The sequence below is a fragment of the Acanthisitta chloris genome, unplaced genomic scaffold, assembly GCF_000695815.1.
Source record: "Acanthisitta chloris isolate BGI_N310 unplaced genomic scaffold, ASM69581v1 scaffold8740, whole genome shotgun sequence".
Taxonomy (NCBI): Eukaryota; Metazoa; Chordata; class Aves; order Passeriformes; family Acanthisittidae; genus Acanthisitta; species Acanthisitta chloris.
This window is the reverse complement of record NW_008651050.1, coordinates 9,362-35,057: the sequence shown is the minus strand read 5'-3', so window position 1 is coordinate 35,057 and position 25,696 is coordinate 9,362. Positions and strand designations below refer to the sequence as shown.

The window sequence follows — 25,696 nt, the reverse complement described above, 5'->3', positions numbered from 1 at the left end:
GTCCCTCCCAACCCAAACCATTCTGTGATTGCAATATCTTACTGTGTTCTGAGTAGCAGTCCAACAGTTCATTTTGCTCCCTGGTTGCTACTTCAGAATAGCTGCTGAAACCACATAGTTTGGACTTAACGTTGAATATACCTTGGATAAAAATGTACAAGTACAGGTTAGAGCAGCAGGTTCATGTTTCCAGGTTAGTACTTGAAATGCTTGAATGAAATGTGTGATATTAGTAGCAGAGAAATAGCTAACTTTGTCATCATGCTGGTGTAATCTGAGTGCTGCTGCTTCCTCTTTGCTCCCCCCCCATTTCCAGCTGCAGAGATGCCAGATGTGCTTTTCATTTTTTTTTCTGCTTTTGAGGATGAATGTGTACCCTTGGTGTTGGAACTGGAACCCTCTAGACTGGAGTGAATATTAAGGCAGTGTGTGTGCTACCTCGTGGCTCTGTCCTTTTAAGCCTCAGGGTTAGAAAAGGGTTTGCATCTTTGGCCATGCTGCTTTGATCCTCGGTGTAGATTGAGTGTTAGAATCCTCTTTGTCTCCCATTACTTCTGTTGTCTTCCTTATTAACTAGTTCTTGTGTGGTAATTATTTTTGCGGTCATTTCATTATTTCTCCTCCTGTTTGTGGTCATCTGGGTTAATTCGTTTGACATCTGCTTTTAAGGAGTCCTGCTCCTTTGAATCCATTTTTTTCAGCCTTTCTCTTGCATTTTATTCCAACTGGACTTTGCCTCCCTTAAGATCCAGTAAACTGCAAAGATCCAGATTTTCTGATGGAATCAAACAGTGGGTAAAGGAAGAAGAAATTGCCTTTTGCATTGAGATCATTGTATAAAGACCTCCACAACAAGTTCCAAGTACATATCTAGAGTAACTGGAACTGATTTGTGCCTGAGAGTAAGAGTGGCTAAATCTGATAGTGCTGGTGAAAGACACAACATAATCACCACTGTCCCTGTCATGTTTGTAATGCAATTACTGTCTGTAGTCTACTTTGTTAATGGCACCAACCTGTCAGTTTTGCCTGAGAGCAGACAATGTTTGATGTTTGTCTATAGAAAGTGATGAAGTAGTGCACAAAATCATGGAATCTGTAAACTTGTAAGTGGCAGATTCCAGAGACTCTGGGGTGCTTCTGTTTTTCACCTGCTCTTGTTCTGATCATCAGAAAGAAGATTCTGATCATGTCTTACTGACTTGTGAAACTTCTCTTTGTGTCACTTGTCCACCTTGTCTGAGTCTGTCTTAGAGAAGGACTTAGATAAGTCCTAACCTTTCTGATCAACTGCCAGCTCACTTTTCCAGGGACAGAACAAGTGCTGAGTGAGCAAACAAGAAGTGGCCCTTAGCAGACAAGACCTGCAGATCAGCCAGTTGGCCATTTCAGTCTCTGTGAATAAAAGGGTTTTTTGAAACTCAAGAGATTAAAAAGCACAAATGAGATTATTATCTGCTTTGCATCTTAAAAGCTTTGATGCTAAGTGTTTGGGATGGCTTGAAAATTACAAATTATGAAGGCATTTGCAGAAACAAAGCATCCCAAGTGTGTGCAGACTGCCTTTAGCAGCACCACACCTTCTGTACCAGTGACAAACTCTCTGGCTGGCAAACTGTGTATGTTCTACAGAGTGATTCTGTGGCATTTTAAACTCTCAGTGCAGGAGATTAATGGATTGATAGACACTCCTCTCTGGACTTGGTGTGCCAGAGAAAGTGTGTGCAGTTGGTGTTGAACTTGTTTCCACTTACTGTCTGAAAGGTTAAGTGCTGTGGTCTTGGTTACTTCACTGTTCAGAAATAAGACAAGGGCTGGCAAACTAAACCAGTGTGTGCACAAAAACTTCATACCCACAAAATTCTGTGAGCATTTCTTCATTTCTGAGGTTTCATGGATCACCTAAGAACTCTCTTGTCAGAAAAAAAAATACCTAATTTTCAGCATGAGCTTTCCTTTTTATCACTTAAACTAGCAGCCAGATGTGTTAGTAGCTGGGAAGAAACAGCCCAGCATCCTTATTCTCCTGAAGCTGTCGGCTCACAATTAGCATTCCAAGTGTGGCAGGCCATCGAGATGATGCTTAAAGGAAGAAGGATCAAAGCTCCAGTAATTTGGGAGAGCTATTAATACAGAATCACCTTCTCTTGTAATTATATTGGAAAGAATGGTGGGGCAGCTGAGGCGACAATTTTTCTGTCACTGGCGTTAGCAAAAAGGTTCATTTTTTAGTCACTGCTTTCTAGAGGGTTCCAGTTTAATGCCACAGGTTCTCTTCTTATCCTGAAATGGGGAACTTTTCCTGGTCACTTTAGTGAGTAGTTTGCAGCACTTTTAATGATTTTGAAGGTTTTAAAAATGTAAATAGCATGTTTACAGTGTGTTGTAGACTTTGCAGAGAGAAAAGCTCTAGTCTACTTGTGGGTATTTTTTCAGCAGCACATCAGAAGTCTAGGAGATAATGTGGATATTATTCTAGGAAACAAACTGAACCACTATAATTCTAGGAATGGTGGCAGTAGAGCTTCTGGGGATGGGGGATCTCTGAGTGTGGTTGGCTGTTTTCCCATTGTCTTCTGCTCTGTCTGTCAGGTTCCTAACCAAGCGGGAACAGAAGCTGATGCAGCGCCGACAACATGCTGAAGAGCTGCTGGAGTGGAAACGCCGCCTGGATGCAGAGGAAGCAGAAATACGGCGCATAGAAAAGCAGGCTCTGGCTGCCTGGGACAAAGAGCTGCTCAAGTCCAAAACAGCCAAGAAAGAGCTGGGAGATCAGAGAAGTGAGCCCAAAGGTAATGGGAAGTGGGGGAAAGCGATGCAAACGGCAAGAGGGGAGCAAAATTTGACACAGCGATTGATTAGGGTTGCACTTTTGTCCTTTTTTGATGTTTTGGTGGTGGTTGTTCTCTGGACACTCTTAGGGTCTCAGTTTCTGCACTCTTTGCTGCCTTCTGTTGCCTTGTTCTTTTGAGCCTATTTTACAATGTAGTTAAATGTGTATTTGTCCTTTGCTGTGTATCCTCTCAAGTGAACAGTGCAGCATAATCTCCCCAATCATTTCTAGACACAATTTAAACTATGTATGTCTTTCAAAGCAGAAATACTGCAATATGTTGTTCTGCTGAGAGTCTTTCCCCAGAAAGTGAGTAGTTTGCTCACTTTCCCCAGTGAGCAAAGTGTGTCCGCTTGTTAGCCTTAGTGCTGTTGGTGAGGATTGCTCCTGTCAGGGGCTGCTTCGCCCTTGCCTGTGTGTTCAACAAATTGAAAGCATTTTTTTCTTCCCTCTCTCATTAATGCTACGTAACAGTTTGAACTGTGCAGCTGTGCTGAAGTGTGCTGGGATGTAATTAGCATAAATGATGCTATGGTGAGGAAAAATTAAATTCCCAGATGTTTGGAGCTACAGCTTTACTGTTCTGTCTGAAGTGGGCCATACTTGGAGCATGAAGCACAGAGAACTGGATTGCAGTGGGAGAAGATAATGGAACTTCAAGGGTTGTTCGAAAAACAATCGATTTTCCTTTTTTCTCCACTTTGCTGAAAGCAGGCAGGACTTCCTTAGAATGCGCAAAGGGAATTCAGAATTAGGCCCTATTACACTTGTCACCAAAGTCATGTGGATTTTAGGCATTGTGAGGCATTTTAAAGATGATATTGGTATGAGTCAGTAAGTTCCAGTGAACAAAAATTCAGCATGAATGCTGAATTCTCATCAATAGGTGAGAAAATACACTTGCTTCCTATTAGCTGTATCTCCCAGTCAGCACTGAGGCACAGCCCTGCTTCAGAAGAAGTTCTTCTCCCCAGCCTTTGCCCAAATATTGAACAGTTTTCCATGGCTACCTCAGCAGTGCTGTGACTCCTGCGGAATTTAGTAAACAGGAATATTGAACACCCAACTTATTATTTTGCTTGTTGCCATTTGAGAGACTCATGATGAAATCATGACATTAAAATGTTTTCTGTAACTACTGTAAAGGAAGCAATCAATTCTAAATTCAAGATCTGGCTTGCAGATTATATGCTCCTCCATGACTTCTTCAGACTAATGGTGACTCTTGCTGGTCTATGGTCAACTGGAAGGACAGGTTTCCCTAATAATCTTTCTTTGAGTGTGTTGTCTGGAAAATGTTAGAATGTCCTGAAAACCTCTTGATTTTAGATGGTCAGCAATCACGTGTTTGGCAGTTTTCACAGAATCATTTAGGTTGGAAAAGACCTCTGAGATCATTGAGTCCAACCTTTGACTGATCACCATCATGTCAACTAGACCATGGCACTAAGTCATATAATCATAGACTTTTAGGGGTTGGAATGGACCTTAAGAGATCATCCAGTCCCAACCCTCTGCCCTGGGCAGGGACACCTCCCACCAGAGCAGGTTGCTCAAGGCTTTATCCAACCTGGCTGTGAACACTGCCAGGGCTGGGGCAGCCACAGCCTCCCTGGGCAACCTGGGACAGTGTCTCACCACCCTTACAGGGAAAAACTTGTTCTTAATATCTAGCCTAAATTTCCCCTCCTTCAACTTGTACCCATGCCACTTCCAGTTGTTTCTTGAACACAAAATCATAGTTCTCTGGTAAGCATCTTGTTCTTGCTGAATATTCCAACATCAGTGTCTGGGTGAGTGAAATAATGCCTGTTTGGCGTGTACTGGTAGCAGTTGCTACTGTATATGCAGGCAGCATATAAAGTATGCCTTCAGCCTTATGCCTTCAGCCTCTGAAGGCACATAAGATGGTGCAAGTTCTTATGTGCTTTGTTTCTTGTCTCATTAAATCTCAGAAACTGCTAGTGAAGAAGAGTCTCCAGTGCCTTCTTGCTCTCATCGGAACAGTGAAAGCTCTATTCTAGAAGATCTTGGCAGTCTGGCTGCTGAGTCTGTCCCATCAGAGCCCATGGGCCATGGACAACCAGAAAGCCCAGATCAGAGTACAATTCATGAAGAAATGGCTTATTCTGAAGACTTCAAGTCCTCTACCTCACCTGGCAAACTTGTGAGTGAGCCTTTATGCTCTGTGTACTCTTACACTTGTGAGAGGTTATTAGGGAAGTAGTAACTATAACCAACCCATTGCCAAAGCAGAGATTCGACTATTAACCAAGCTATTTTTTGTGTTGGTGATACCATTTCACGTTGCTGTGAGTAATCATTGTGATCAGACATGTGCTTTGAAGTCTGGAGGAAAAATTTGCTTCCGCACAGGGTTTAGATATTTTTAAACTCGCAGGTAGCCTTGCAAAACGCTTTGCGTACGTCAGGCTGGTATGCAGTGTTGAGTGCTGGAACACTGACCCAGTTTAGCAGTGTGAATTTAGCTGTAGGCTACCTTCTTGCCATTGTATAAATTCTTTGAGGCCGTGGAAGCTATGCTCTGTTTTTCTGCTTTGCCTTATTGGCAAGCAATGTATGCCAAAGTATAGCTACAGGATGAAGAACCTCATCCTGAGCTGTAACCTCATGCACAATCCTTTGGGTTTTAGTTTCTGCTTGATACTTATTTATCATAGAATCATACGACGTTAAGGGATTGGAATGGACCTTGGAGATCATCTAGTCCCAACACCCTGCCCTGGGCAGGGACACCTCCCACCAGAGCAGGTTGCTCAAGGCTCATCCAACCTGGCTGTGAACACTGCCAGGGTTGGGGCAGCCACAGCCTCCCTGGGCAACCTGGGACAGTGTCTCACCACCCTCACAGGGAAAAACTTCTTCCTAATATCTAACCTAAATTTCCCCTCTTTCAATTTATCCCCATTACTCCTTGTCCTGTCGCTGCAGTTTCTAACACAGAGTCCCTCTCGAGCTTCCCTATAGGCTACTTCAGATACTGAAAAGTTACTATGAGGTCTCCACACAACCTTCTCTTCTCCAGGTTGAACAGCCCTAACTTCCTCAGCCTATCTATGTGTTCTGCCTTATTGTTCCCTTCCAGCTGTTACTTCTACTTGGTTGATAATTTCGATGAGTTTCATCCTGATAACTTTGCCTTGTGCTCAATAAGACAAAATGGAGTGTCTGTGGGGTAGAAGAACTGCTCATCTAGACTTATTACAGATACTTTCTTGGAAGGTTTGCTGAGGAGATAGTGAAGTAAATTCTGGCACATATTAGACATTTTATGTTCAAGGTGTGTGAAAGGTTTGTGGGATAATGTTGAAGCATTAAGCAGCATTTTGGAAGAACATTTGCTCTTAGAAAAAATTTTTTTCTGTTCCTCAGAGAAATAGTACTCTGTTGTTTCACTGATCTGAGATGTCATCTTGCACCCCCTGCATGAAGTGGTCCTTTTGATTTCGTTTATGTATTTACTAGGAGTTGCTATCGCCCTGGTTGTAACCAAATAAGATGACATAAATGTATTGAACACCTGTGAGTCAGAACTGTGTCAGTTCACTTAGGTGGTAATAGAGTAGTCTGTGCAGGTTTATGGAAATCTGGGCTCAAAGTAAGCAGTGAGCAACTGCTGCTCTTGGTGTTTTTGTTTTGGTGTCTAGCAAAGATTAAATTCTCATTAAGATCATTGTATTAGGTACCACTGTTCTTGAGATGTTCTCCTGTCATGCTGTTCTTTCCTTGTAACTCACTCCTCGTGACAGTGATCTCCTACTTTCAAACTGCAGTTACTTACTTATCCTTTTCTTCTCTCAGTCTCCTCCCAAAAGCAGCATATCTGTCTCAAAGCAAGACTCCAGCAAAGGCAGCCACAGGACAGGAGGACAGCTACGTTCACCTGTGAAGTCTCATCAGGTATCTCACAACTGGTCTGATGAATCTTTGTCCATGACACAGTCAGGTAAGTGTAATATCCACTTGGGTTTAATTTGCTTTTTCAAAGCATTTGCTTTTAACAAGTAAACTTGAATTCAGGCATAGGTGTGGGGAGGCAGACATAAATTCCTGGAAATTGCCAAGGTTTGTGGGAGTATTTTCCCATTATGTAATTTGATTGCTTCAGCTTAAGAAGATGTTAATGTAAGAAGGTCTATACATTATCTCTTCTTTTGGAAAGCAGTGCAGGTTCCTGCACTGGAAGAAGGTAAGAGTCAGCAGTTAAGGTGGTCCTAAGTTTAAAAACACTTCCTTGTGAGCATAGCCTGGCTCTAGAAGCAGCACTGCTCTCTTGTATGGCAGTACAGGTGAGACCCTTGGACCTGCACTGCCATGTGCACTATCAGTGGATACTTCAGGACATAGTTTTTATTTTTGGAGGAGAGTTTGGTCTGTGTGCAGTAAAGTGGGGCCTACGTTTGCATTTTGAGCTATAAAATACAAGATCTGCTCTATGGATTCTTTATACTCTTTTGTCCAGTATCCAAGCTGGCCACTAGTAAGTGCTGAGGGAGAAAACATTAGAAGTGAAGTGGGACAGAGCAGCCCTTTCCCTGCTCTGCTCTCAGTCTGTTAGTCATGTGGATTGCAAGGCTTCCTGAGCCACCACTCAGTGGGTCACCATCATCAGCTCTGTTCACCTGTGAAGGCTGTTTTGACCCTTTCCATGCTTTTAGTCTCTAAAACATACTGTATTCCAGAGCACAGCTGATAGACCATCACAAAGTACTTACTAGCAAGTGAGATGGCATTTTCCTGCTTGTGTTTTTATCCATGAGTCTTTACTGGAAGAAGAATTAGGAGGTTCTGTTGTGTGTACTGGGTGTTGTTTGTGACAGTTGGATAACTTACTGTGAGAAATGAGCACATAACACTGAGTAATTTGTGTTTGGGGCTCTGTCTGGAGAGCAGTTTGCCACACAGGGAAGTTTTCAGCACCTTGATAACGTCGTTTTCAAGCTCTGACTCAGCAGCCATGTGAGAAAGCCGTTTTGACATGTAGAACAGGCAACAGTGGTCACAAAAATAAACTTCTGTAAAATCAAGTATGGACAATCCTTGATTTCAGATGCTGGAGAAAGGTGTAAGAGGTGGGAAGACAATCAGGATAGTTTCCCAATAAATCATTCCATTGTAAAGAGACAGGTGTTCTGAGCTGCTGAGCAGTAATGAAATCATTGCTTTGTCAGGCTGATGCATGTGTAGACAAGATCATCAAGGATGAAAGCATGAGCAGATCTTTCCCTTATGAGTTGATCAAGAAGTGCTGTAATTACATAGTGGTCACTTACTTTTTGGGAGGAGCAGTTAATTACAGTGGCATCACAAAGTGCTCCTGATTAGCAAGGGAGATTCCATTCTTTTTGTTTGGGTTTTTGTTTTTTAATTTCTTTAAATGGTTAACAACAGTTGCTAGTGGAGAGAGATTACAGCAGTTTGATTGTGTTTACTGGCTGCTGTTGGTGATGGAATCCTGCACTGTGGTGGTTTGTTACCTTCAGAAGTGAGATGGATTAGCAGAATGTCCAGTTGTCCCTGCTAGCTGACCAGAACTTACTGGTGACTTTCTAGAATGTTCAGTAAAGTCATTGACATTTATGAGCATTACAGTCCTTTGCTCCGGAAAGCATTGTAGGTGATTTTGAGCATTAGGAAAATAAACCAGACAAGATCCTCCTTTTAGGAGCTCCTGCAACTGCTGTAGAAGAAGGGGCACATCAGCTCAGGGAGGAGCTCCAGTAAGGCTCTATCAGATAAATATTTTGCAGTTCATTGAGAAATATTTAAGTTTTTGATACTTAATTGTGGTAGCGTCAATCTGGGACAAGGATCTTGTTTTGCACTGTGTTGGTGTACATTTAAAACAAGAAACAAGTGGACATAATCAGGTGGGAGGAAAAGAAGTATTGAGAGACTGAGGCAATTCTTTTGTAAAGTCTGAGAGACTAAGAGGAAATAAGAAAATAAGAACAGCAGTTAGAGTGGGAATACAGAAGGCAGCAGAGTTAGTGGTGGAATGGGGTTATCATGCAGAGACTGGGTCTAAGTATGTGGGGACAGTGTCCCAGGGAACATTATCAGAAGGACTGGAAGGTCAGGGTGCAGGGAGTTCTGGGATTGGAGGGGAATGGAGGAGAGCTTACTAAAATTGCTAAGGATAATTAATTAAAAAAATGAAATTGTTCACACGGAAAATAGCTGCAGTCAGTAGTGGCACCATAGGAGGAGCTGTGAAATTGAACGTAGAGCAAAGATATGCCAGGTAGAAGCTAATATTGAATATCTACCACATGTCTGAGCTTAACACCACCTGCACTCACCCTGAGCACATCATCCTGAGGCTGACAACAGTGAGAATCTCTGCATGGTGCAAACTGACTTCCCTTCCAGCTGTTGACCAGTCAGCTCTTCATTGCACAGATGTATTTAGTCTAGGTGACAGAAAATCTGAGTGGGCCAGAAACTTCAACCTGTCTTGGAGTCCATTGTTCCAAGGGAAATTTCTCATCAGTGAAGTGTACTCTGTAGCTTGGAAACTTGATATTGTCATTGCAAACAAATCTTTCAGATCTATTTTTGGTGCACTTCTTTGAGGTGTCGTGTTTTCTAATATGTCAGAAAATTACTGTCTGCAACAGCCAATGTGACATGGGTTAATGATGAAGACCATAAACATGGGTGGTTGATGTGAATAAGTTGGGTAACAAGAGCCTTTCTCCTCTAAGTTAAATAACTTGCAACACTTTTTCTTAAGTGTGTTATATGTTCATATGTATGTAATAGTGTGGAGGATCTGAGATAAGAGCCTAAAGTTTAGCACGTTTTTGCTTGGACCATAGTTTGTATTTATGAAATGACTGTTTATTGCTTTGCACAGAACTCTTTTGTGAGGTGCAAACTTACACAGACTAAAACTAAACTCTTTCAGAAACCACCTCTGATCAAAGTGACATCGAAGGACGTATCAGGGCCCTGAAGGATGAACTACGGAAAAGGAAATCTGTGGTTTACCAGCTGAAAAAGGAGCAGAAGAAGAGACAAAAGGAGAGACTGAAGGCCCAGGAAGCCAGTCTGATCAAACAGCTGGAGGTTAGGAACAGTGGGAAGAAGGGTGAAGTAAAAGATTGCTATCCAAGGGTGATAATGTGAAAGACACAGTATTGTGATAGAAGTGTGGCTGTTACACAGAATCACAGAATGATTGGGTTGGAAGGGACCTGGAAGATCATCTCATTCCAGCCCCTGCCATGGGCAGGGACACCTTCCACTAGACCTGACTGCTCCAAGCCCCATTCAGCCTGACCTTGTTCTGGCTATTTAACTGTTTTCAATAACGAACCAGAACCTTGAGGCAAAAGTGCATTTCCCTTTTGAAATGTCTGTCTTTAATGAGTTTGTAGCAGCATTCAAGGGGCTGCTAGTGTGTTTGTACACATTAGTGTCCTAGCTTGGATTAAAGAGTGATGCTCATACAATTTGTTTTTGAAAGGGAAGTGTTGAAATGTCTAAGATTCACCACTGTAGAGCTTTAGGAAGTTACACAGATTGCTTTACAGAGAAACTGAGTGCATTCTTGATTCATCTAGTAGGTTTTGATTGCTGAACTGTAGTTAGGGTTTAGTATATTCACAGCTGTAATCGTTTTCCATGTGCAGTCCTATGATGAGTTTATCAAGAAGACTGAAGCAGAGCTGAGCCAAGATCTGGAGGTATCACCAACAGCCAAACCTCAGATAAAAACTCCATCCTCAGCTGCTGCTGAAAAGCCTAAGATCAAGGCACCACCACTCCACAGGTAACTGGGGTTTCTCCTTCTGTTTGAGGCTATGCTGGAATTGTGTGGTGGTTGCTGTTCTAGCAGAAACCATAAGTACAAGGAGAGCTGGTGGTGGTTCTGCCTTAGAGCACGGGACAGTGGCAGTATCCTGTTGACCTATTTGCTGATCTCGCCAGGCTCAAAACAGATGGATCTCTACTGTCCTTGCAATCATATGCAGCTCACTTTTGTCATATCATCATCTCACCTTTGTCCTGCCCAGCCTTTCAGGGCCTATTTTCGAGTATTTTTCTGAACAATAATTTTCAGTTGTGCAAGAATTGTGCCAAATGGTTTGTATGGATGATAGACCTGAAGGAATGTTTTTCCCCATTCTGGTCATTCATCATGCCCACTGGACTGTGTGAGGCAATCTGTTCATCTTTACAGCTTTAATTTGGGTGAGATCTTAAGCTTTAAAAGGTGGAGAATTCAACTCGTTTCTGCCCTTCCTGCTGTATTTTTAAGCACTTCATTTTCCCCAGCAGATGGTGCAATTTTAGTGCTTGAATGCACTAAAAAACCAAAGGACTCAACTTATTTTCTTTTTCTCTCTTTTTTTCCTTGGCTGGAAAAAAAGAAGTTTGATTAGTCTTAAAAAATTGCTTTCCAGGACTCACCAGACTCTCCTCTCTGTCCCCATTCCTGTGTCCTAAGGTCACAGGACATTGACAAAGCAAAGTACCTATGTTATCTTTGGTGTGGTATTATAATTATAGATGCTTCTATTTCCATTTTTATCTATTGAAAACAAAAGAGAAAAAAACCAAACAGCACGGTCTGGTGCAACTGTGATTCATACAATTTGATTTTTCAAATTTAGGCCTGAGACAACTAAAAACTGGAAGTCACTGACTGAATCAGAGAGATCCAGAGCATCTTTGGAATCCATTTCAGAACATGCAGGTACGTGACTGGAGGAATCCATACTGCAGGTGAAGAACTTGAAGACTGACTGTTTTAGAGTTCTCTAACCTTTCCCTTGTTGACCCTGTTGAAGAGGTTTTAAGGGAGGGTGCAGACTTCATAAAGCCACAACGAGCAAACTGAGTTTTTCACTGGTTTTATTTAGTAGGATTCTGCTTTTGCTGAGGTTTGTATGATGCCATAATTAAATGAGAAGCTTTTTCCTTTCTTTTGTTTCTTGATCCTTCATCACTTGAGGAAAGCAAAAATAATGAAGAATTTAGGAAAGGGGGTTTTCCTTTTAGATATTTCTCAATAATTTGCTGTTGATCATTATCTGTCCATTATCTCCCATTCTAATCTTGGTTGTGTTTGCAGCTTGCAAACAAATAACTGAGCCCTGACAATGGCATAATGACATACTGGTACAAGGGACAGAATCAGAAAGAAAGCATGAGAACCTTGGAGCTGAGTGAATGTTGCTCGTGTTCATAGCACCAGTTAGTTTCAAGGCACCAGTTTGTGTCTTCCTTTAGCATAGAAACCTTGATGTTAATTTTGTTGCCTTTTCAATCAAACAATGCAGGTTGTACAGTCTACTGAAATTCATTTTTTATTTTCCTTCAAGATGCTCTGTCATCGAAGACTGAGAGGTCTGTGTCTGTGCACACCAAGAAGATGGCTGTGACAGATGTTCGTGCAGGAGAACCTTCTGGAATACCTTCCTCGGTTTTAAAATTACCAAGGAGTTCCAGAACAGGATCTGGTGATTGCTCAGATAGTGTCCCCTCATCAGCTCTTCTCAAAGACACGAAAGACATTAGCAGGATATCCCCTGAGTCAGTGAACAAAGTGGTCAATGCATCTGGTGTTGATGCTGCTGTTAGTCAGAAATCTGAGATTACAGAAGACTTGGAATACATAAAGTCAGAGGAATATGAGACTGAAGGTTCTCATGTTAAGCCTTTGGAGAGTTCTGATGTCTTGTTGACATTAGATAAAGAACAGGAGCACTCACTGGACCTCTGCTCTGAAAACAAACTCTCTCAGAAGGAACTATTTGATTTGGCTGTGGAAAGTCTTCATGGTGCAGAAGACACCTCAGAACAGAGTGTGGCAGATAAAGATGCTCTAACTGCCCCAAGTGCAGAGGAGGCTTCTCACAAGCTCAGCAAATCCGCAGAGGAAAAACCTTCTCTGCTTTCAGAACAGCTCTTGAGTCAAAAAGAGGCATCATACCTTGAAGACTTTGAGGGCTCCTCCTCCAGAAAACAAGCTTCAGCTGAGGAAACGCTTCTTGGGGAGCGATACAAGGACGACTTCGAAGGATCAGCTAACGGAGAGTCGCTGAGGGAGCAGTCCCAGCACACACAGCCCAGCCAGAGCGCGTCCCCCAGCCTCGGCAGCGATGGGGACATCAGTGAACACCTCAGCGAGAGGTCTCTCTCTGACAGCATGCACTCAGAGAGGCTGCTAGAGCTCAAGTCCCCAGCAGAGCTTATGAAGAACACAGAACGCAGAGATGTGGAGCAGGAACAGGCCCCCACGGGCTCACCGCTCTGGGCCTCGGTCTCTGCCACAGAAGAAACAGATAGTTTATCAGATTTCAACGTTGGTGATAGAGTACTTGTGAGTCAAGTCCAACCTGGAACGTTGCGGTTCAAAGGTCTGACTAAATTTGCCAAAGGGTTTTGGGCTGGTGTGGAGTTGGATGAACCTGAAGGGAACAACAATGGAACTTATGATGGGATTAAATACTTCGAGTGCGAAGACAGACATGGTATTTTTGCCCCTCCTCAAAAAATCTCTCACTTTACAGAAAGTATCAACAGCCATTTAGATATAAGTAAGGATGAGGACTCATTCTTTGATGATAGACTGGAGAAACAACACAAAGCTGAGCAGAAAGACAGAGGAAGTTCCAAACCTGGCAAAGAGGATGAAAGCCAGAAAAGAAATGCAACAGAGAACTATTCCCAGAATAAAGCTCCTGCAGACAGAGGTGTTTCAGAAGCCTCAGCTGAGGAAAAGGTTGAAGAATTGTCATCTAAAGCAAACAGCATAAAGGAGATACCTGTAACTCCTAGTTCCATTGCCCAAGAACAGTCAGTGGTGGATTATCTGAAGCAGGCTGTGAACGAGGAGCCCAGCCTCACTCCTCTTACTTCTAGTGTCGTGGATGAGATTTCCACTGTTCAGGTGGATGACATCTCTGATTTCCTTTCTGAAAAACTGGAGAGGCAGAAGACACTGGGAGAAGAGTGTGCTGAAAAGTTAGATGATCTCTCTCCTGGAGTTGTGGAGAAGTCTGCGACTCCTCTTCTGGATTTGCTGACAAAAGAAAAGAACCAGTTAGAAGCACAGCTCAGACTACCACTTAGAGAGGAGGAAAAGTCAAAAGACCAACTGGAAAAGGTCAGTTTGCTGACAGACAGTCTGCTTAGAGATTTTGTGAAAGACACAGTCAGCCAGTTACAGCAGATAAAGAAGGTGAGGAATGAGAAAATCCACCTCAGCAACCAGGAGCTCTGTGATGTGAAGGAGGAATCCAGTACCCCATCCCAGCAGGTTGAAAAGCAGATTCCAGATGGACTGAATAACTTCTTCCTAAGTTCTGATTTGGAAGATGACAGAGAAGAACTTTCCTCTCCAGACATGTGCCCCAGACCAGTGAGTAGCAGATGTCTTGCAGTGATTTAAAGAGCTGATTGTTCCTCTGAGGAATGTTGTGTGGCATCAGTTTGTGTCCCATGTTCTGTTGGGTGATGTGGAGATTAGCTGTGTGAATGTGCCTTACATGTTTGTTCTTGTGTACCTTTCTTGTCCATCCCAGTGCATGGCTGGTTTTGGTAGCTACACAGGCTGAAAGACACATTTTGGCATGTGAAAGTGAAAAATACTTCTTTTAGGTTGCATTCTGCTTCCATATTCAACTTGTATTTAATCCTTACCCTCAGTTTTCACTCTAAAAGTGGCAAAATAGAATAGACTCTAAACTTACCCGTCGCTTCTTGATATGAAATAATCATCCTCAAAGATAATTAATTGGTGTGGAGGTCATTAAGGAGTCAGCCTGCTCTATCCACTGAACTAATATGTGATGAACAGTGGAAGTTTAGACTTCCTCAGAGCAGCCATCAATGATACAGATACAGGACTTGGCCTTTCTGCTGGAAATCCCAGTAAACCTGCCTGCCTTGCCATGGATCTCAGTATATTATCCTCACTGGAAGCTTCAGCAGTCTGGGCACTTAGTCACTGGAACAGCCATTGCCTGCTAAAAGGTTTTAGGCTGTTGATTTAGATCTGAGACTGCTGGTATGTGAAGGGAGAAGTTGTATGTCACATAATCAGTCTTTAAACCCCTCGGTCTTTCATAAACAGGTAAACATTAGGATACAGTGAGCAGGATGCTCAGTCTTTAAGTTCTGTGGGAGCCCTCTGAAATCATTCATTCATCAGAGTGGTAGAAACCCCAGGGATTTGAATCAAAACATTGCTAATTTTACTGTGAGCTATTTCTTCATTTTTTTCTGAGTATTTGTGCCTTTATTGCCAACTGCATCAGTAAAGCATCATAAAAATTCAAGCTGAGTTAGACAACGGTGTGACACTGCTTTCATACTTGCTCTGTGGCTCTTAACTTGCAGGAGAGCCCAGTGTTTGGTGCCAGTGGTCAGGAAGAGCTTGCCAAGAGACTTGCAGAGCTGGAGCTCAACAGGGAGTTCCTGAGTGTGCTGGGAGATGATCAAGACTGGTTTGATGAGGACTATGGCCTGGGTTCCCGTCAGCTCCAGCAGAAGCAAACTGAGGAACCAGCAGTGCCACCCCAGGCAGAAGTGCAGAAGGTGCTGACAAAGCCGTGTGAGGAGCCTCTGGCAGTCCCTCACACTGCAGTGGAGGTGGAAGGTATGGTGCATGCAGCAGCTGAGCAGCTCTGGAAGCTGAAAGAGCTGGGTCATGATCTTCAGAGCTGCAGCCTTCATACAGATCTGAGTGGTCCCCTCCAAGATCAGGACACGGACACGATAAATAAGCAGGTTTATAAAAAGGTACAGTCTTCAGGCACTTTGGTCTTGCCCTTTGAATGTTTCCCATGTCCAACAGAAGCCATAACTTTTGCTTCTTTCTTTGTTAAGGTGGTATTTGATCTAACAAGAGAGATCTTTGGGGAAATCTTTGCTGAGGATCCTAATCTAAATCAACCTATTTGGATGAAGCCGTGTAGGATTGCATCTGCTTATTTTCGCCGGGTCAAAGATCCAAATGATCTGGATGAAATCAAGGTATGAAGAAATCTTTGCTGTGCTGTAAAAGTGAGATGAAAAACATTGTACTGGCACTTACCTGAGTGTTACAAGATCATAACAAGTGTATCCAGTGAGAGATGAGTTGAGAAGAGAAATAAGATTATAAACCTGAAAGGGAGTTTGTCAAAATGATCCTTTTTTACGCAACAGATTGGCCTCCCTGTCCTTTTGGCTGCTAGCGGTTGTTTTTAAACCTCAGTCCTCTGTGCGTAATTGCCAGGATGACCTTGATCTTATAAAATTGGTATGCTGACAGGCTGCTGCTTTAGCAGATTTCCATGGAACTCTGTATGGCTAAATTGGAGTGCATCCAGTGGTAGGGCTGGGCCAAATGGGATGAGCTGAATTCTTACTCAGACAGACACACCTGTGCCAGCATGACTGAGGACAGCAGGAGTTGCCCAGAGGGACCCAAAATTTGACTGGTGAGGGCATTGTTGTATTTAGCAAACCAGAGGAGGTCTCCTATTACTGGTGGTAGTGCTCAGGAAAGGACAAAACCCCAAAGAGCCAGAGCCTGACTGCACTTGGGTTAAATTTGCAGGGCTGGACATAAAACCTGTCCCCTGAAAGCACTCACCAAAGAGTTGAGTTGAGCCATATGGCTCATCAGGACACACATTAACTTGTCCAGCTGTGCTGTTTCTTCTAAAATTTAGGGCAGTTGGCTATATTTTGATTAACCTGCTGAAGGTACAGCATGTTAACTGTCTAGAAAAGACAGAAATAATATCTAGATCACTCTGTTAGTTGAGCAGACTTTCAAAAGTGTGTGGCAGGGGACAGCAGGGACACAGGACAAGGACACTAAACTCCCACCCTGCTTTTCTTTAATATTTTCCCACAAAATGAAGTGTCAGAATCTTCTGTTTGTGTACTGTTGAATTGAAAGTTTCTCTTCCCGTGATTGCTACAGCATTGGGTGTCATTTTTATTCTTCTCTGCTTCTGGCTGTAATAATTGTCCTGCCTGAGAGACGTGCAGTGTAACTTTGGTGCATGTGCTGTGTGTCTCTGAGCTAAACAGAAAGCTATTCTGAATTCTACAGTGTGACTTTTCAGGGGAGGTATTTTGTGCATACCTTTCATTTCTTACCTCTGATGTGATAATGATGAATCTTTACTGTTCTGTAGAGCTTCATTGCAGCTGAAGTGCTGAAGTTGTTCAGCCTGAGGAAAGAGCCTAATCACAAAACAGACTGGCAGAAGATGATGAAGTTTGGGCGGAAGAAGCGAGACCGAGTGGATCACATACTGGTAAGTGGGTGGCAGTAAACAGTCGTGTCAGACAGTGTCCAGCAGACTGAAGTGTGCCATATGGCTGTATTTTTCAGTATTCAGTCATGGACAAAAACAAAAGTGCAATGCCAATGAAGTGAGGTGACTTGAGGGAATTCTCTACTGATTTGCCTGCAGTGTAAATTTTCTCACTCCCAAAAGTTTAAGGCATAAATTTCCAGAAGGATAGCACTGAAATACTTGACTGAAAAGGAGAGTAAACTTCTCCTTTGGGAAGGGAATATGTTTGTTCTCTTACTTTAATTTAAAATACTGTTATTTTGAAGTAATATTGTTTTCATTGGAGACAGTGATAGAGAGAACTTCATTGAACTAGTGGATGCAGCTGCCACCAGGGTAGAGACAGTGCAGTGTTAAAACTGCCTAAGATGAGCATGTCCGGATGTGTACTAGTTTTTGAAAGTTCCTTGTTGGCTTGTGTTGCAGGATGATTAACATCTTTATTGGCTTTAATGATAGTGAAGGTTCTTCTTGGGAATATGAGTCGTCATTAACACTGTGCTTCACTTAATTATGCCTAAAATTGATTCCACACACGTGCACATATAAGGAACTTGGAGTCATGGGTCGTGTGGTCTTTTAATTGCCCATCACTGGAAGGTCTCCAGCACAAGCTTTTCCCAGGGGTTTAATTGTATGTAAACAGAATATCTGTGTATAGGTTCTAATACATCCTAATACACTTGATTCTGGGATGTGGAGGTTGTTAAAGCACAAAAAAACTCCTATGTTCAAATCCCTGAGAGAACTAATAGTACAGCTATTATGCTTGTGTTCCAGCTTCCTCATTTCTTTACAGCATGCTTAGTAAGAAAGATTCCTGACTGGAAAAAATGGTGCTAGTTGAAGGCATCAAAAGTGCTTTAGGTGAAATAAGTCTGAAGTTCAGACAATCCAGTCTGCGATTTACATGCAGACCCAGACATCAAAGATTAATGCAGCTCTGACAAGTTTGGCTTAATAAATGATGTGTTTAATTTTATTTTGTTCTCACAAGAATATGGTAATAAAATTTCAGCTGAGGAATGGGAATAACTGTGAAGGTTGCAGCATGCCATGCTTTAAGAGTAAGGAGTAAGGCAGTCTCAGTGGCATTGCTAACAAATTTATACTGTAATGTGAGACACAATCAGAGAAACTTCTGGCTGAAAACCTAAGGAGATAGTGTTCAGTTTCCCTTGCCTTATTTTATTAAAAGCTCTATGAAATATTAAGTATCAGCTTCCTCTGTCTCCTAGTCAGCCCCCAGCTTGTGCTTAAGGTCATGAGGTCAGTGGTAACACAGATCCCAGGCCAAAAGTGAATATACAGGTGAGTGCAAGACCTGCTGCCTATCCCCTAGCACCTCATGGTATAGCACTAAACAGAGAGGACAGTTTTGGAGTTCTCCTAATTTTGTTTGAAGTGTATTCCAGTAGTACAACAGAGCAATTTCCTGGAAGGTAAATAGAGACATTTTCTGTAGATTTAGGTGCTGTAGAAGCTTCTTTGGAAATCACAATTGAAAATGCTATATTAAGTTTTTGGGAAGGTTTATCCAGGGGATGTTGTGTATGTGCATGAGCTGGGTGATTGTTCACTTTCTTTTGCTGCTAAAGACTGCTAAAATGAAATGTGATCTTTTGAATGCAGGTATGAACATACTTAAATTTCTGTTATTTGCATTGAAACTTTGAGCACAGTTCCTCCCCAGCTCCTTCATTTCCCCTTTAAGTAAAATAAACCTTAAAATTAAAACATCCCTTGACAGATTTCTGTTGTCACAACTATGTATTTTAGTGACTTTGAGTGGATTGGACACACCTGACTGTCCAATGCTGCCTGACCCAGGAGCTAGGCTGGACTTTTATTTCTTCTGTAGGCACAGAAATAAATGCCAGGCTGTTTTACCAAACTTCCTCTCTCCCTGATTATCCCTGGATGTGTCCTCCTGGGTTTGTCATACTAAACCCAGTGCCCAGTGGTGGTTTTTGCCTCTGAAGGTTCAGCCTTGTGGTGAAGGGGCGTGGGAGGAGAAGCAGCCTGTGCTGCACTGGTGCTCTCTGTGTGACACTGGGAACCTCTGGGTGACCACAGTTGGCCATCACACCTGCTGGGAACTAAGGGGGAACAGGATGAATTAGTCTTTTACCTTCTTTCTCTGCCTTGAGCTTTGCTGCTTCCCTCAGTTGCTGCATCTTTAGTTGCATTTTCACTTTGATCTGTGCTTTCCCAGCATTGACACAAATATGGTTAACCATATTTTAGTGCCAGTGACAAAAAAACATCATCCTTTTCACTTGTTACCTTTGATCAGACATCTCTGTCCTCAGAAAGCATTTGGGTTGGAACTTCTGCAGGGATCTCTCCAATCTGCTGGATAGTTGCTCCAGTTATTAACATTTGCCACAAATCTTGGCTTTCAGTAAACAAGTACAGGATTTCACATTTATGAAAAGCTACCTTGTTTAAAATCAAGCTAAAGGACAATCTAGGTGTTTGCTTTGTTCCTCTCATGTCCCTTCCTGTTGCCCCTTTATCACGTGTGTGCTGTCTGTGCTCTGTGGATGATGTCAAATGTACACATAGGCCGAGGCATTGCATTTTGGTACATCACCTTCCAAAACCCGTTTTTAAACTACAGCAAGAACCCTCCTATCTCCCTTCAGGTGCTAACAATAGGTTGTTTCCACTCCTCTTTTTTTTTTTTTCCCACTTGGGTCTTCAGCCAGAACTCCCTGTGGTGATCTGTTTGCATGGGGCTAGAACAAACTCTGCCATTGCTTTCCCTGCCAGCTCCCCTTCCCTTTCATCCAGAGCTTGAGAAAGCAAAGCTCACATGATCCTGCCAAACCTATGTGTTTAGTTTTCACACCTGAGGAGCCTGCCAACACAGTGCTGAAAAGTGCTTGATCTTCTGACCTGTTGACTTAACAGCCAGAATGTTTCTCTCCATGCAGAAACTCTGCAACAAAGCAGGGCTGTCCTAGCCAAGCTGGCTGCATCAGAGAGCCCACTTCGGGCCACCCCAGAGCTACACCCAAGGGAGCTGCAGCAGTAAGAGGAGACTCAAAGCCTGCTTGTATGCTCAGTTGTGTGTCTCAGGATTTCCAGGCACTCTGAGAGCAAAGGGCTGTGAGAATGCACCTGCCTGCCCTCCCCCTGATGGCGTTTTTCCAGGGCACTACTTTGTCTGAGTGTTTATTCTTTTCAGACTCCCAGATGGTCTAGTGACTTCTTAAATGTAGTTTAGACTGGAGATACTTGTGGTTTTGAATGGGAACCTCTAGAAAGCGAAACATGCTTACTCAGTCTCTGAAGTTCCTTCTGATTATATTACTTTAAGTGGATTTTTTGGGTACTGTAACAATTTTTAGAAGGCCTGCAGGACTACGTGACCATCTTATTTCCTGATTTCTCCTTTGTGTGCATGCTGCCTCGTTTCTTTCTGTGTTTTTTTAAAACAAAGTGTGCATACAAAAAAAAGGCACACAAGCCCCCCAGCCTTCTGGATTGCATCACTATTGACCTTTTCCTCTAGGATGGAATTCAGGTTCATTAAAACTGTTGTTCTCCTGACTTGGCCCAAATGCAGCTTCTCTCTGGTATAGAGATCTTACCATCAAATGTGTGAAGTTTTAGTTTTGTCATGAGAACATGCAAGAACTTAAATGGTGTGCATATACTAAGACAAGGCAAAGCCCATTCCCATGAAAACCAAACTGTCTCCATTGCTTAGAAGCAGTTTATGGCAATACAACAAATGGATCAAACCTTTCCCAGACAGAGGAGTCACAGCTGGCCTGGCTCAGGTGGCTGCAGCCAGGGCTGCAAAGCAGCACAGCAGTTTCCACACGTGTTCTGACCACACTATAAACAAGACTTGCCTGCAGCTGCAAATTGCACATTCTCTCAGCTTTCCAAAGTATGCTCGAGGAAGTCCTCCTAATGCCAAAGGAAATTGTGCACTGTGCCTCTGAGAGAGAGAGGACAATGATAGAGGCAGAGAAAATTAATCACCAGGACTGTTTTGCATTCTTCTTCTTTCTGCTGTTCGTAGACATCCAGCCTTTCTCTGCCCAGATCAAGTGTCTTCTCTAGGCCTTAACTTAGCTCCCCAGGAGTGAGGGAGAAAGTGAGGGACCCTGCTGGCCTGGGAGGGTCAGGCAGCAAATCACCTCAGTCAGTATCGTGCAGCTTCTCCCAGTTACCAGCCTTGAACATCAGCAGTCAAGGTCCTTGGGTGTCCCCCAGCATTTGTCTCCACCTACCTCCCTCATCCTCAGGATCTTCTCCCCATTTCCAACATCTTGCCTAGAGCAAGGATCTTCACCTTCTCCCTCTGGGCCACCCGTTTTCTTTCCCAGACCATTTCTGCTTTTTGAGAACCCTACTTTTCAGCACCACCTCTTCTCTTTGTGACATCTTTCCTCTTGCTTTTCCTTATTGAAGTAGTCTGTGATGCTGACACACAGCTCATGGTCAGTCTGCAAACTGCTGCTTCTGTGTTGACTCTGGGCGTGCTGCTATTGTTTACTTGATCAGAATTTACAAGCAGCACATGCAGGTTGCAGGCAGGACACCTCTGTGCCAGAGTTCAGGAGTTCTGTTTCAGACACTCATCCCCACACAGACCTACACCAAATTAGCTGCCACTTCTTAGCCTTTCATTTAAATTATTTTTCACCTACACCACTTGATTACCAATAATGTTGTTTCTTCCTTATTAGTAAGAAGCCTAATGAAGCCATTAGCACCTCGTCTTTGACAGCTCTATGGGAAAGAGGTTCTGGCTGTGGTAGCACGGATTAGCATGACTCTTCCCAAAGCTGTTTGCAGGATGAGATCCCTGCTCCTCTCCTCAAACTCTGAAGAGAGGGAGAAAGGAGGTGTTAGACTGAAGTCACCTGTCTATCTGAGGCCTTATGAATGGCTGCAAACCCTGCAGCAGTGCTGGTTCCCTGGGGTTCCCAGAGCAGCCTGTTCCTGGGCTTCACACTGTGCTGGGGTTATTGAGTCATCATCATGCTGCAGCAGCTGTCAGCTGCAAACCAGACGTGGTTCTGGGAGGTTTAGCTGCAGGCAACAGCAAAAGAGGGAGTTGGGGCTGTAGCTCATGTCCTCTCTTAGAAGACAACACTATTACAGATTGGTCCCAGATTGGTGAGCTTCTCAGTATGTTTTAACCTTGTTTTGGCAGTATCTGGGTGTCCACCCCACTTGTCTGTGTGAATACATTTTGGGTGCAGAGTGTAGGATTTATAGTCAGAGGAACTTCCTGCTGGAGCTGAGCAAAGAAACAGCTTTCAGCAAGTTTTCTTGGTTATTTTAAATACAAGTGATGTTTGCATCCACTTTTTTTTTCCTAAAAAGTTTGAGCTTTGTTAGGGTGTGCCTGAAATGGACACTAAGACAAATCCTTAAGAAGGTTAATTGGAGATGGAGAGATTCTGGATAAGACTTGATTTGCTGAGTGAAATCATGTCTTTCTGTCTCTTACTAAAACATCTCTTGGCCAGTAACCAGTAAACAAGGATTTTCCTTGTCAACAGTTCAGGAATAGAAGGAAATAAATACTCTTTGAAATTAACTGTACAAAATTCCATTTGCAATAATGCTGTCAAATCCAACCAAGCATGGAGTATTCTATACAAATGAGTGGTAATAGTATCTTACAGCACGTGTTCCTATGCAGAAGAATTGGAAAAGTTAGTTGTTTGCTTGAAGTTTTCCAATTCTTATTCCTATAAACTGAACTGCAGTAAAGTCCTTTCTCTTTCTCCTTCCCCTGTTCAAGGCATTTGCATGATTTCTTACCAGTTTAAGGCTCATGTGGGATCAGCTTCTTGCAAATACATAATTAAGGGCTTTTTTAATGGAGCTTCTGCCATTGGCTAAGAATATCCCATTAGCTGAGTTCTTTCAGGTAAAAAACTCGTGCAGGAATATTAAATCCTTTAAAATGGAGGCTACACTGAAGGTAGAAACATTTGTGCAGTGAAATTAGCCTGGTTCCAACAGATCTGTGTTCATTTTGCTATTCCAAGCGTTTCCTGTAATCTCTTACAGAGACAGAGGGGTTGTTGGCAGATACACACTGCTTTGGACTCTTTCTGGAACTTTGCAGGGCATATTATCCCAGAGCAACAGAATTGTAACGTTTGTATTGCCTTTCTACCCTCCAAGGTGCAGGAACTCCACGAGGAAGAAGCACAGTGGGTGAACTACGACGAGGACGAGCTGTGTGTGAAGATGCAGTTGGCAGATGGGATCTTCGAGGCCTTAATCAGAGACACTGTTGATGTGCTGAACCAGATAAACGAGAAACAGCGGAGACTGCTGCTGGTCTGACAGTGCTGGAGGGAGCTCCCAGCTGCAGAACCACGGAGCCATGGGCTTCTCTGGCTCCTGACCTGCTCTTCACACCCTGCACGTGCTGCTGCTGCTGCTGCTGGACTTCCACACGTGAGGTTTCAGGGCAGCTCAGATGTGGTGAAAGGGACCTGAACTTGCATCCGCTGCCGCTGGAGACCTCACTCCAGATTTGCTGTTTGGAGCAAGCTGATCCCTCACTCGAGGCTGTGTTGCAGAGTGCTCAAGACTGTTTGTGTGCCAATGCAGTTATAGCACAACTGTCAGCAGCTGCCTGGGGCTTTGACATGCTCAGCTTGTTCCCTGAAAGGGTTGGGTTAAGTTGGGATATTGGCTGGTTTGCTGCAGTGGCTGTCGGCCATCAGTACTCATCTTTAGAAATGTGAGTCATTTGGAGAAGAAACAGTTTGGTCAAGTTTGGGTCATACGTGGAGACTTACCCTACTGAACACTGTTATAATTGTAACACCTCTTCTCCTGCAGCCCTAACAATGTGCATCAGTTTCTTCTGCTCCAGAGCCCATTTAATTCACTTCTCTGTGAAGCTGGTTTTCAGCTTTCTTCTGCAATGTGGTACCAAGCAGGGTGCCAGCCAGACCAGGGAAACTGGGTGATGTTGCTTCCTGCATACAAGTAAAGAATTCTTGCTGCTTTGCGTGTGCAACTTGCTCCAGTCCCAAGGCAGAGCAAGGTAAAGGCTGCCTAATGTCGAGCGTGAAAGATGAGCCCGTGGACAACTTTCCTCCTACCGTGTAGCACTTCTCTTCCTGGAGCACCAGTTGCTCCCAGATAATGGATACTCAGGATTTTCTCAGGCACGAGACATGCAGGAGTGGAACATGTTTCCTCACAAAAGAATTTGGCCTTCAATCCCTCAGCTTCCTCCCTTGCTGTCACCTAATAATTTGGAGAAGCTGTTACTTGAACAATGTAGAGAACAGTGTATTCACCAAAGAAAGTGGTGTCTGGTGCTTGACTTGTCTGCATGTTTTGTGCTTGTGGGTTTTTTATTTATTTTCAGATAATTTATTAAGTGGGTTGTAGGAGAGTGTCCTGTGCAGTTGGCTGCACTGGCTTGTGTTTTGAGACGGAAGAACTTGAGAGAGCATCTGGTTTGGAAACTTCCAAACCCCCATATTCCTCACATGGAACCTCCAGCTTCCTGAGGCAGATATGAGGGGGGTGAAGGTAAGAACCACCAGACCTCAGTGACCAGAGATGGGACACAAAGACAGGACTAGGAGTGGAGCTTCACTGCACCTGGTTTGGAGACGATGAAGAGTTGAGGGGGCTGAGCTGAAAAATTATGTGAAAATTCCCAGCTCCATCTGTTTCCTTCCTTTCCCAGAACTTCTGTTACGTGGTTGATGTGGTGCTGGATTCAACTGCAGTGTCCTTCTGCTGTGTGCTCATTCCTAACCTCTTCCTCCCATCCTTGTGTTTTCCCTGGAGAAACATGGACAGTCTGGGGTCGAACGTTGATGCCTTAATAGTGGATGTCCCTGTTTGGGACAAGACCCAGAGGAAAGTCGGATTCTCCAGACACACTGGAGTGCAGAAAGACACTTTGAAGCCCCCAGAGGTGCCCCAAAGATGCTGCAGCCCACATCAGGTGTGGGGGGAGATCTCAACTGTTTTGGATCATCTAGCTGGTTCTTGGGCTTCCTGCTATGCATACCTCTGCTCCTGCTCCAGTTTGGGTTCTCTTTTCCACCTTTTTGTTTGGTTGGGTTGTTTATTGTTTGGGGTTTTTTTGGAAAGTTATCATTGGAATATTTGCATTTTGCACAATGACACACAGCTGGTAATTCTTCAGGGACAGCACTGGGAAATGTTGGATTTTGCCAGAGGTCCATGCAGATTCTCAGATGTAGTGTTGCCAGCACCTCACTTGTGAGTTAATGGTGAGCCATATCCATGGGAGCTTAATGAGTGGAAGAATAAGGAGGTAGTGGTGGAGAGGGACACCTCCAACAGGCATATCATATGTCTGTCCCACAGTAGTGACCCTTCTGGCTGGCTGGAAGTCAAATGGTCTTGGTTTGGAGCATTGCTCAGCCTTTTTTTTCTTGAGTGATTCATTTGTCCATGTAAAATGTCACAATGCTGAACCAGGAAACTCTTGGATGCTTAAAACAGAAGCAAACTAAAGCTGCTAGATTTAACCAACATGGTGTCA

At 43.4% G+C, this 25,696-nt stretch overlaps 1 protein-coding gene across 1 annotated transcript in view; it reads left to right on the top strand.

Moving 5' to 3' along the window:
* CEP350 (centrosomal protein 350kDa) overlaps nucleotides 1-23,496 on the top strand; it is a gene marked incomplete at its 5' end in the record, with an annotated part of 45,115 nt that extends 21,619 nt beyond the window's left edge. The window contains 11 exons of the mRNA XM_009071483.1: nucleotides 2,593-2,792; nucleotides 4,789-5,000; nucleotides 6,656-6,800; nucleotides 9,765-9,925; nucleotides 10,492-10,631; nucleotides 11,476-11,558; nucleotides 12,187-14,228; nucleotides 15,209-15,610; nucleotides 15,698-15,844; nucleotides 17,002-17,124; nucleotides 23,332-23,496. Coding sequence (XP_009069731.1) covers nucleotides 2,593-2,792; nucleotides 4,789-5,000; nucleotides 6,656-6,800; nucleotides 9,765-9,925; nucleotides 10,492-10,631; nucleotides 11,476-11,558; nucleotides 12,187-14,228; nucleotides 15,209-15,610; nucleotides 15,698-15,844; nucleotides 17,002-17,124; nucleotides 23,332-23,496 — 3,820 coding nt within the window. The remainder of the gene's footprint in view (nucleotides 1-2,592; nucleotides 2,793-4,788; nucleotides 5,001-6,655; nucleotides 6,801-9,764; nucleotides 9,926-10,491; nucleotides 10,632-11,475; nucleotides 11,559-12,186; nucleotides 14,229-15,208; nucleotides 15,611-15,697; nucleotides 15,845-17,001; nucleotides 17,125-23,331) is intronic.
* Nucleotides 23,497-25,696: the final 2,200 nt, after the last annotated feature.